This window comes from Homarus americanus, unplaced genomic scaffold (assembly GCF_018991925.1).
Source record: "Homarus americanus isolate GMGI-L3 unplaced genomic scaffold, GMGI_Hamer_2.0 scaffold4896, whole genome shotgun sequence".
NCBI classification, from domain to species: Eukaryota; Metazoa; Arthropoda; class Malacostraca; order Decapoda; family Nephropidae; genus Homarus; species Homarus americanus.
Genome location: NW_024749657.1, coordinates 1,043,823 through 1,056,347, shown reverse-complemented (window position 1 = coordinate 1,056,347; position 12,525 = coordinate 1,043,823). Strand labels below are relative to the sequence as shown.

General features: G+C 45.7%; 1 protein-coding gene across 1 annotated transcript in view; it reads right to left on the bottom strand.

Moving 5' to 3' along the window:
• Window positions 1-12,178, bottom strand: part of LOC121853463 (ras-like protein rasG) — a 153,368-nt gene extending 141,190 nt beyond the window's left edge. The window contains exons 1-3 of the mRNA XM_042347607.1: window positions 12,117-12,178; window positions 11,020-11,163; window positions 378-408 (exon numbers count right to left, since the gene is read on the bottom strand). Of these exons, the coding sequence (XP_042203541.1) occupies window positions 378-408; window positions 11,020-11,163; window positions 12,117-12,178 (237 nt within the window). The remainder of the gene's footprint in view (window positions 1-377; window positions 409-11,019; window positions 11,164-12,116) is intronic.
• Window positions 12,179-12,525: the final 347 nt, after the last annotated feature.

The window sequence follows — 12,525 nt, the reverse complement described above, 5'->3', positions numbered from 1 at the left end:
GGGGAGAGGGTGTGTGCTTCAGTAGCCCTCAATGGTGGCAGGACAAATGGCTCTCTACCCTAACCTAACCTAACCTAACCTAACCCAACCTAACTTAACTTAACTTAACCTAACCTAACCTGAACCTAACCTAACCCAACCTAACCTAACCTAACCTAACCTAACCTAAACCTAACCTAACCTAACCTAACTTAACCTAACCTTACCTAACCTAACCTAACCTAACCTTACCCAACCTGACCAAACTTAACCTAATCTAATCTAAACTTAACCTGAACTAAGCTAACCCAATATGTTAAAAACTAAACTAAACTAACCTGACCTTTTCTGCCCTAGCGTAATCTTATCTAAATTAAGTTAATTTAACCTAAACTAACCTTATCAAACCTGTAGATCTGGTCCTTTATTCTGATAGGGTCAATTATAACAGTTAAATTAAGTTACGAAAGACGAGGCTTGGGCGCTCTTAGTACTGTAGTGGTCAGATTTCGGTGAGGTTAAATGAACTGTGTAAAACGTGGTAAACCATCCTGTATAGTGCACATAGAGTGTAGTACACAGAGTATAGTACACATACAGTACAGTACACGTACAGTACAGTATACATACAGTAGAGTACACCTACAGTACAGTACTTCTCAAACTGATCATCACCAGACACAGCACCTGGTGGTCAAGGACACCTAACACAAGATATTCTTAAACTGTTCATAACGTCACAACTATGCACCATTTTTTCTTGATTTGGATTTCATTGTTACGAAGCTTTAGACATGACCACACCAGCTGGCGCACACTACTGTCAACAGAGGCACTCCTGAGGACAGTGTGGCGCTGGTGCACAAGACCATTTTACCTATTGACCAGACTCCAGACACATGGGCACAATAATGGTCTCATCAGGGGTGACGGAGTGGCTGTTGGTCTCACTGAGAACCCTTCACCACTACACCGGTGACTGGACCCCAGACACCAAGACTTATACTGCACCAGAGTTAGACACAGCCACTGACCTAAAATACAACACAAACTCACCAAACACCTATGATGCATCACACACTGGTTAAATACAATTAATTTTACAAGTCAAACCACTGTCACTGTTTTGGAGGAAATGGATAACACCCAACTTGGCGACGGTGAAGATATTGTGATTCTTAACACCAAAGAATTTATCAGTCACAAAATGACAAGAACATCGAGGAGTGTAGAAATACGAGGAAAAGAGACATTTGTGCATGAACGGCTCACTGATAAAACACAATAACGACAACAACACGACACACACACACTCACACTGGTTATGGCTTCTCAGATGACAATGAAGCATCGACTCCCACGAACGACTCTTCCTCCTCTTTAGGTTATTGTTGCCGCTCACACAACACATCGGAAACTCCAAGTCTTTTTTGCCCAAGAAAATCACCCAACCATTCTTTATTACACCTGGCCCATAGACGCCTTAATATGAGGACTGGAAAGGCTCAGTCTCGGGGTTTGAAACTTGGCTCCATTGTGTAACATGTGTGTGTATTTGTGTGTGTGTGTGTGTGTGTGTGTGTGTGTTTGATTATCAGCCTGAAACAGTGAAATACACCACACTGGCAACATATTAGTACAAAATGATGGATGTTAAAAATAAATACAATTCAATTCATTTATAAGATCAATATCGAGAACCCTTCAATGAGCTGCAGGAAAAGTGTAATATTATTTCCAGTTGTGGGTGGACATGGAGGACACAACAAGATGTAACATAGAAGCAGCACAATATATTTTTGAGAGCCATAATTAACTTACATCCTAACTGCTGGTATTTTTTTTTTCACAAGATCCCCTGAATTTTTTTTTATATTGAGGATGTTGAAGCGGCAGCCGAAGTACAGCAGTGGCATCAGCTGTTAAAATGTGACCTTGTAAACTGTGAATTTTCTGCAGGTCTTAAGCATGGACAGCCGGAAGTAGATTCTTGGGGAGTGTTTGTCATCAGAGTTTGTGACTGAGCTCGAGTGAGGTGGACCGAGTTTGGCAACACTGTGTACTGTTTGTTGTCCAGTGTCTCCAAGACTCATAAAAATATTGTCACAATTATTTGAAAAGATGTCTGTAATGTGTAGATGCTCCTCTATCAAGACATTAGGACCATGATAAACTTTGTTATGTATTATTCAAAGTTTTAGTGTTTAAACTAGAGACGTTTCTTTATAATATTGTCTATTGTCAGTCATATAAAGGACGTTTGGATTGTTTAACACAAGTTTTATTTTATGTATAAAACTATTTTATGAAAGGTGTTCCATTATAAGTGAGATATTTTTAAACTATTGTCAGTCATTTAAGAGACCCATAAAGGTTAGTCCGGACACAAGATTTATTGTTTTCCTTTATTTAGTTAAAAGTTAATTAATAAGAGATTAGAACCTAACAACAAATCTCAAACCGAGTGTAACTGTATTAACAACTCAAACTGTGAGACCGTGGATGGCCCATGGGCGAGCTCAACACTGGAACCATACCGAAACTTGTTGCCAGCCCTGCCGGATACCAATGCCAGCCCTGCCGGATACCAATGCCAGACCTGCCGGATACCAATGCCATTTTTTGGACCACAGGCATGCACAAACCTTTACAGTTGTCGACGACTGCATCCCAACCATTTGTTGCACGCCAACCTCCCAATGTTGCAAGGACTGACAATGTGTTTGACAGGTGCAGTACTTTGAAAAGCGTTTAAAAGGGAGAACCAATACACGAGGAGAGGAAAGGGGGAGGAGGAGGAGGCCAGAAAAAACAACACAACCAACAACGTTCTCGTGTAGACCAAAACAAGACACAACCGCTCGATCCCCCTGTTGAGGTCCTTACTGAAGAAGACAAGAAGGCCGCGGCAACTATAACTGTTATGTACAGTCCACCAGTGTCCCTCCTGCAGCCACCAGGAAACTCTCACGCCACCTATTGGGAGTACATGGGGCCTATTACGACTCACACTCAATGGACAAACAAGACCTCTGAACAATTGGGATTAACGAAAGAGATATTGTGTCACTCTTATTTACACCTAAGAGGAAAATAGTGACCGAGCTGTAGTACCGGTAGAGAGAGAGAGAGAGAGAGAGAGAGAGAGAGACTTTTTTTAATTTTCTGGCCTTGTTTCCTGTACACTATATCTTCCCATAATCATTACCGCCCCCGCACCCTCCACCCACTCACCTTTTCCACCCACTAACCTCTCCACCCACTGCCCATATATATCTCCATCCTTAGTCTCTCTCTCTCTCTCTCTCTCTCTGTCCACAGGCTGTCTCTCGCTCTATTTAGCTGTCCGTTAGTCTGTCTGTCTCTGTCTAGGTCCGTCTGTGTGTCTGTCACTCCCGCTGTCTGTCCCTGTCTTAGTAAATTGAGTAGGCTAGTCATTTAACGTTGTAATTGCTATTGTCCGGTAACTGAGGGTGGGTGGGTGGGTGCAGTGGTGGGTGTAGTGGGTGGGTGGGTATGTGGGTGTGGGTGGGTGGGTGTAGAGGTGGGTGTAGTGAGTGGGAGGGAAGACTTGCACCCTCCCCTCATTCCTTCCCCTCTCACTTCCTCCCATTTTTATTGTGTGTGTAGAGAAAGGAGGGAGAGGGAAGATTAGAGGTGGGGGAAGGAAGTTATAGTTCGGAAATTGAAGAAATTTAGGAGGAGGTAAGAGAGGGCGGGCTGGCCGCTAATAGTGTTAGGGTTGTGTCATGGGTTAGTTATTGTCTGTCGGTACGGGCACTAGACATCCTACCCTGTCCCATATATGGGTGTTTTAAGGGCCTTATTTCATATTCCGCCGACCCTACTGGCGGATGCTGGTCTAGGGAGGTTGTCTATTGCCTGGCCGTGTAGATCGGGGGGTGGTAATGGACCTTTTGAGATTTGGTAACTTTTTGGGAACTATGTATGGTTGTTGTCGTTATCTGGTGGGAGTCTTTGGAGGAGTTCTTGCTCTGATCGTTCTATCTTTTGCCATGTCGTTTCCCCTCACCCACACCTCTCTTGCCCCCTCTCACCCCCTCCCTAAGACCCCCTCCCCCCTACTATCTCGTTTTCTTTCACCACGCCCATATGCCTCCCCTCTCCCCCAAACCTCCCGTTTCCCCTCAGTGAGGGTCACCTCATTCCTTCCCATTTTCCCTCACCCCCTCCCCTCGGCTCCCCTCCCTTCGGCTTCCCTCACCCCCTCCCCTCGGCTCCCCTCCCTTCGGCCTCCCTCACCCTGTCCCCTCTCGTTTCCCCTTACCCCCTCCCCTCGGCCTCCCTTCACACTAAACTCCTTCATCTTGACCTACATTCCGACCGAGTCATCATCTTGAGGCATTGTCGACTGCCACTGGTACCTGGGTAGTGGCACTCCTATAACGTCACAGTGCCATTCACCCGTTTACATTGATACTCCATGACGTCACAAATGTTATTCCCTGATTGGCCCGTTGAAAGTAATACTCCATGACGTCACAAATGTTATTCCCTGATTGGCCTGTTGAAAGTGAAACTCCTATGACATCACAATGGCATTCCTTCCCTCAACACACTGACAGTGACCACACCTCTCATCACAGCCAATAAGAACGAAGCATTAAACTGACAACCAATCAAAACTATGTACCATACCTTACGATCAATAGTTAATTTCAAAAACAAAATATCATGGTACTCATAATCACAGAAACTTAATAACCGTGAATACAAAAAAATTTCGCCTTCTTTATCGCTGAGAAAAAGAAACAGCAATGAAAATTTTAAAAGAAATTCAATATCTTGATGCCTATTGGTGCTGAGGGAACTGTCCTTGACGTCTATTGGTGCTGAGGTGACTGTCGCCCCGCCCATGTATATATAATAACCAATCACAGCTTCTCGTGGCCGTGACGCCAGGTGAGGTGCCGTTACTATAAAATACAGTATATATGTGCGTGTTTTTCTTTAGTGTCCTCAAGGTGTCCTAAAGGTGTCCTGATTACAGATATTTAGTGATATTTTGGCGGTCATGGGACATCCTGGACAAGTTTCGCGCTCTGATATGTTATTCATTACGTAGTGCACTAAAAATCATACTTCATGACGTCACAGGTGTCACTCACTGATTGGCCGATATATAAAAACAATCAATAACGTCATAGGTGTCATTCACTGATTGGCCGATATATAAAAACAATCAATGACGTCATAGGTGTCATTCACTGATTGGCTGATAAATATAGACAATCTAGGATGTCACAAGCGTCATTCATTGATTGGCTGAAGAATACACACACACAGCTACTCATATAATAGACACTGCTGACTCCCTGAGATCCAGAGTTCCATGTGCCAAACTAGTGATATGCGGTGACTTTAATGAGTTACACATCAGCAACATCACCCAATACCTTCACCTTGCACAGATAGTTGACTTTCCTACACATGGGAATTCCACCCTGGACCTCATCATGACTGATCTCGGCAACCACTACCTTCCCCCAGCCGCTGCCCCCCCTGTCTCTGCTGTGGTCACCTACCCCCACCATCTCACCACCGCCAGTTGCCACCAGGACTTACCGACCCACCCCTGACTCTGCCATGCGGCGTTTCGGACAATGGATGACCCGGTATCCCTGGACTGAAGTGATCACGGTAGACGATGGTGCAGAACAAGTGGGATAATTACCTGGACACTATCACCAAAGCCTACCACCACTTCTTTCCAGCCACGACACTGAGGATCCACCCCGATGATGTCCGGTGGATTACACCCCGTATCAAAAGACTAATTGAGCAGCGCAAACAAGGCATACTACACCAACAACCGCCTGTACAGAAGTCTACGTAACCAAGTCATCAGGGAAATTAAGTCTGCCAAGAAGTCTTATTATCCCAGGAAAGTGCACGGCCTCAAGGAGGTCGGCATCGGTCAGTGGTACTCCAAGGTAAAAGATCTCTGTGGTCTTAACCGTCAGTCTCCCACATTTCCTTTTATCTCCCATTTACCTAGTGAGGAGGCAGCTGAGACAATTGCTACCATATGTCATAACCTACTCAGTCTTGACCTCACTCTCCTCCCGGCCTACTTACCTTCCCCCTCCCCCCCTCCCAGTGTTCTACCATTTGAAATTGCCAACAAACTCCTGAAATTTAAATCCAAACGCTCCACGACTCCAATTGACCTCCCAAACAAAATTTACAAGGACTTTGCAGTCGAACTTGCCACCCCCCTCTGTTCCATTATTAATGCATCCCTCAGCAAATGCCCTAATAAATGGAAAACCGCATTTGTCACCCCTATCCCCAAGGTCACCACCCCACAGTCACTTAGTGACCTCAGGCCAGTTGCCATTACCCCCACACACAGTCTACTCTGTGAAGACTTTGTTCTTGAATGGGCATTTCTTAGTATTTATCAGTCAATTGATCCACAGCAATTTGGCAATATGAGGACCTCCTCTACATCACACTGCTTAGCTTCCTGGATTTTCTACACAAAAACCTGGAGAAACGTAAGACATCACTGGCCGTTGCCCTTGTTGACTTCAAGAAGGCTTTTGACCTTGTTGATCACTGCACTGTTATCAACAAGTCCATTGCACTAGAGCTGCCCACCAACCTGGTCTCATGGCTCACTGATTTCTTGAGTGAGCTTCGTCAGGCAGTGAGGTACCAGGGCTTGGTCTCCACATTACAACACCTCACCTGCGGTGTTCCCCAGGGGACCAAGATGGGACCACTGTGCTTCCTAATCCTGATTAACGACACTCTATCGGACACTCCTCACAGGTGGAAGTACGTGGATGACTGCACTGTGGGGGTTACAGTGGACAACACCTCACCAGACTACTCATCGCTACAAGGCACCCTGGACAGGCTACAGGCATGGACTACGGAGCTGAGGGATATTTACAACGCCTTTATTCTTCCCAAATTAACGTATGCGTCACCAGCCTGGTCGTCTTCTCTCAACTTTACCCAACAACGTCAGCTAGAGAAGGTATAGAAGAGAGCCTGCAGAATCATGCTCGGCGCAGACTACTAGGGCTACAACAGCGCTCTCTCCACCCTGGAAATGCCATCCCTCAGTGACCTCCACCACCACCCACTAGCAGGATTTGGCAGTGGACTACTGCACCATCTTCGTCATCACCACCTACTGCCACCGGCAGTCCCCCGCCCACCTCGCGCAGTCCGCCACTACAACAAAATTCAGCCCATAAGAGCCCGCACTGATGGATATAAGAACAGCACCATCCCATCTATTGTTAAAATAATAAACAACTCCTGATTTATGTACTGTACAGCCCTGTAAATGTATTCAACGTATATTATGTCTAAATCACAAACAAGTTTGTATATTTTCAGCCACCGGCTGTAACTCTATTAATAAACCGTTTATTATTATTATCATCACAAAATTCATGACGTCACAGTATACTCCACTGATTGGCTGACGAACACCAACAATCCATGACGTCACAAGTGTCATTCATTCAATGCATGACAAATACAAACACAAAATCTCTCAAGTCACAAGAGATATCCGTTGATTGGCCCAACAAAAGCGTTATTCCACGACACTATAAACGTCGTTCACTGATTGGGTGGCTAATAGGCATTCGCTGATGTCATAAGTGGTATAAGACGGTTGGCCCGCTTAGAAGCTTGCAGTCTCATGTGATACGTCATTCCTTTTCCCTCTCGTTCAATATAGCGCGTTTTTTCCCAGCTGAGAAAAGATGCCCCGCCCCCTCCTCAAAAGTTACAGCTGATTGGCTGTTGCAAACCTGTCCGATTTTGTCCTCAAGTAATGATGTATTTCCAAATGAGTTTATTCATAATCGTTGGGATGACCGTTTATGACGAGAAGAATATTTAGCTAAATTATATAAAGAAACATTCATTTATTATTTCAAACATAAGCACGTAGGAAGTTTATCAGAAGTATTATACATGAATTAACTGTTAAACTCTGGTAGCAAATTCACGCTTTCGGAGGATGCATTTAATATATACAGTACTTATTTTTACCCACAATAAGGCACACTAAGACAAATTTCGTATCAGTAAATACTACATTATGCAAAAACAACATTTTTAAAGATCAGAATCACATTGAAATATTACACGACCGTCAACAGAGGCGGGAAATATGACCGCGAACAACTTCATATTTTTCCCGCCAGATCTCTCTCTCTCTTCACCCTGACACTGATCTGAGAGAGAGAGAGAGAGAGAGAGAGAGAGAGAGAGAGAGAGAGAGAGAGAGAGAGATCTTCCCGCCCCAATAATGGTTTATGAAGATATTACCAACTATGTATAACCTGATAATGAGTAATAATGATAATAATAATAATAATAATAATAAAAACAACAAAATAATAATAATAATAATAATAAAGAAGAAAAAGAAGAAGGTCCAATCAATCACGCCCAAGTAGTCAAGGTACCAGGACCAATTTGAGCCAGTCCAAAAGTCCGAGTCACCAAATCATCAAGTCCACGTCACTAAGTCCGTGGGTGGGACAGGTCAGACGAGACAGGAGGAAAAGTTCCCTTCTATGCTACAGAGGAAACCTTCAGTATCCCGTATAGTAAATATTTACTTCCCGCCTCTCTTGCACTCCCCGCCCCCCATGCGAACGGGTGCAGGTGTGGGTGGGCATGTGTGGGCATGTGTAGGCGTGTGGGTGTCAGAGTCTATGAGGGTGTGGTGTATAGGTGGGTGTAGGGATTATGAACGTTGATTGTGGGGCGTGCATGGTATAGTGTGAAGTGGGCGTGAGGGTGTGGGCGGAGAGTGGGGCAGGGGCTACAGAGAGCCCACCTGTCCGTTGGCCAGACTACTGTAAACACAGAGGTCAACCTCTTCTTCTCTCTCAGCGTATTAAAGTCAACTGTAAATACATGGCAAAAAATACCTACGCTAAAAAAAAAAATTCAAAAAAAAACCCAGCTGAACTTAAACTTTCTTAAAACACAAAACCAACACAAGAACGACACCAATGTCCCTCCCTACCCCGGCGGCCATTCATTGTTGACATAATTCAGGTCACACACACACACACACACACACACACACACACACACACACACACACACACACACACACACACACACCGGGATATATCAGGTAGAGGTCTTATTATGACACACGATTATAACAGACAGACGGATAGACATATATATACACACATCTCCATTTACGGAAGGGAGGAGGAGGGTAATGAAAAGGAGGAAGAGGAGAAGGAGGAGGAAGAGGAGGAAGAGGAAGAAGAGGAGGAAGAGGAAGAAGAGGAGGAAGAGGAGGAAGAGCAGGAGAGGAGGAGGAGGAGGGAGGGGAGAAGGAAGAGAAAGAATTCAGAAAGGGGAGAGGGCTATCGAGGAAGAGGAGAAGGACTACTAGGAGGAAGAGGAGGAGGACTACAAGGAGGAGGAGCAGGACAATGAGGAGGTAAAGAAGGAAGAGGAGGAGGACAACTAGGAGGAAGAGGAGTGATATGGAGGAACCTAGAGGAGGAGAAGGAGAGGAGGACCGTCATCTAAGCCTGGAAACACACACACACACACACACACACACACACACACACACACACACACACACACACACACACACACACCCCCGCCGCCGCTACCCAGAAAGAGATCGCTAATTAAAACGTCGCAAGTGCCTCCAACACCTTGACAGCAGCCGTCGCCACACCACCACACCTGCCACCTTATACCTACCTCCTGCCCCTTATACTCTAGCTCTCTCTCTCTATATATATACTGTATATTGATATCAGGGGGTGGGGGTGAGGGGAGGGATCTCAGGTCTTCCTCTCCCACATCCCTGACCCCTCATCCTATAGTGATCCACCCAAGCTAGTGTTCCCTCCCTCTCAGTACACACCTGCTTGTTCCCTCCTCCTTCAGTACACACACCAAGCAAGCCTCCTCCCAGTACACACCCAAGCAAGTGTTCTCTCCTCCTTCAGTACACACACCCAAGCTAGTGTTCTCCTCCTTCAGTACACACGCAAGCAAGTGCCTCTCAGTAGACACACCCAAGTGTTCTCCTCCTCAGTAGACACACCCAAGCTTAGTCCCTCCTCCTCAGTAGACACACCCAAGCTGTGTCCCTCCTCCTTCAGTACACGCAAGGTTCCCTCCCTCCTTCAGTAACACACCCAAACAAGTGTTCTCCCTCCTTCAGACACACCTGCTTGTGTTCCCTCCTCAGTACACACCCAAGCAAGTGCTCCTCTCTTCAGTACACACCCAAGCAAGTGTTCTTCCTCCTCAGTAGACACACCCAAGCTTGTGTTCCCTCCTCCTTCAGTAGACACACACCAGCAAGTGTTCCTCTCTGTGTAGACACACCAAGCTGTGTTCCCTCCTTCAGTGCACACCCACAAGTGTCTCCGTCCTTCAGCACACACCGCAAGTGTTCCTCCCTCCTTCAGTAGACACACCAAGCAAGTGTTCTCCTCCTTCATAGACACACCCAAGCTTGTGCCCCTCCTCCTTCAGTGCACACCCAAGCAAGTGTTCCCTCCCTCCTCAGTACACACCCAAGCATGTGTTCCCTCCTCCTCACAGTACACACCAGCAGTGCTCCCTCCTCCTGCAGACACACCTGCAAGTGTCTCCTCCTTCAGTAGACACACCAAGTGTTCCTCCTCCTTCAGTGCACACCCAAGCAAGTGTCTCTCCTTCAGCACACACCCAAGCTTGTGTTCCCCCCTCCTTCAGTACACACCTCAGTTTCAGGTTCTCCTCAGTACACACCAAGCCCTCCTCCTCGAGACACACCGTCTCCCTCCTTCAGTACACACCAGCCAGTGTCTCCCTCCTTCAGTACACACACCTGCTTGTGTTCCCTCCTCCTTCAGTAGACACACCCAAGCAAGTGTTCTCCTTCAGTACACACCCAAGCTTGCCCTCCTTCAGTAGACACACCAAGCAAGTTTCCTCCTCCTTCAGTAGACACACCCAAGCAAGTGTTCTCCCCTCAGTAGACACACCCAAGCAAGTGTTCTCTACCTCAGGTGCATGTAGAGTTCAGCAAGAGCCTTTACAGAGGTGCAGAAGGAGTACCTCTCAGCCTCCACACCGATGACGTAGGTAATGAAGGCAACATTATTAACTCCGCGTTGCGTAAAATAATTTTCTCGAATGTAAATGAAACTAAAAGCAAAGAAGAATTCAAAGTCAAAAATAAATAAATAAATAAATAAATATTAAATAACCACTAAAGATATATGTCAAGGCCGTGAATAAATACACTACCATTATGCGTCTTCCATCGCCAGTACGAGCAATCGACACCGCCTGACGTTCACCTCCCCATCACACTTTGGGGAAACTTAAGCCAGACTAACTTTAGCTCATTTTCTGCCCGTGGTGGCGGACTTTTTGTGTGGTAGGGTGACTCAACTTCTGCGACACCCTGTACACGCTGCGAACGATAACCACACACACACACACACTCTCTCTCTCTCTCTCTGTCTATCTATCTATTTATCTATTTTCTCTCATTATCTCTCTCTCTCTCTCTCTCTCTCTCTCTCTCTCTCTCTCTCTCTCTGTCTATACATTTTCTCTCATTTCTCTCTTCTCTCTCTCTCTCTGTCTATACATTTTCTCTCATTGTCTCTCTCTCTCTGTCTATACATTTTCTCTCATTATCTCTCTCTCATTATCTCTCTATCTCTCTCTCTCTCTCTCTCTCACTATATATATAACTCGCACGTTCTTCCCCAGTGTGGAAGTTCACGAGACCACAGGAACTTCCCAGAGCCGTGGTGTAAACAGGAAATAACAACCTGATGATAATGATGGGAAATGACAACACGGTGAGAGGTGTGGTCATGAGCTCTCTCTCTCTCTCTCTCCACACACACAAACACACACACAAACACACAAACACACACACACACAAACACACACACAAACACACACAAACACTAAAAAAAACTTGTCTACAAAAATAACAACAAATGAAACGATCGATAAATAAACTAATTAATCAAGTAAAAAAATAGCCAAGGGGAGGAAGGTGGCACAGTGGATAACTCAAGTGCCAACCTCCCCCCAGTGCCAACCTAACCTAACCCAACCTCGCTCCATGCCAACCTTACCTCACCCCCGTGCCAACCTCCACCTCACCCCCAGTGCCAACTTCTACCCAACCTCGCTCCATGCCAATCTTACCTCACCCCCGTGCCAACCTCACCTCACCCCAGGTAACCCTTCTCAACCTCGCTCCATATCTTACCTCACCCCGTGCCAACCTCACCTCACCCCTGTGCCAACCTCACCTCCTCCCCCCATGCCAGCCTTACCTCCCCACCACACCCTTCTAGTATTACAGTCCTATTTTTCCTCAAATCTTCATAAATATTATCAAACGACCGTAAGATAATTTAATTACAATAACTCAGGTAATTACAGGTGTGAGACCGTGGGTAATTGGGATCCTCAATGGGTCGTAATTCTATTTTGTCTTAAACCGATAAATACTGTACGTGTATGGTGTCTATAATGGGT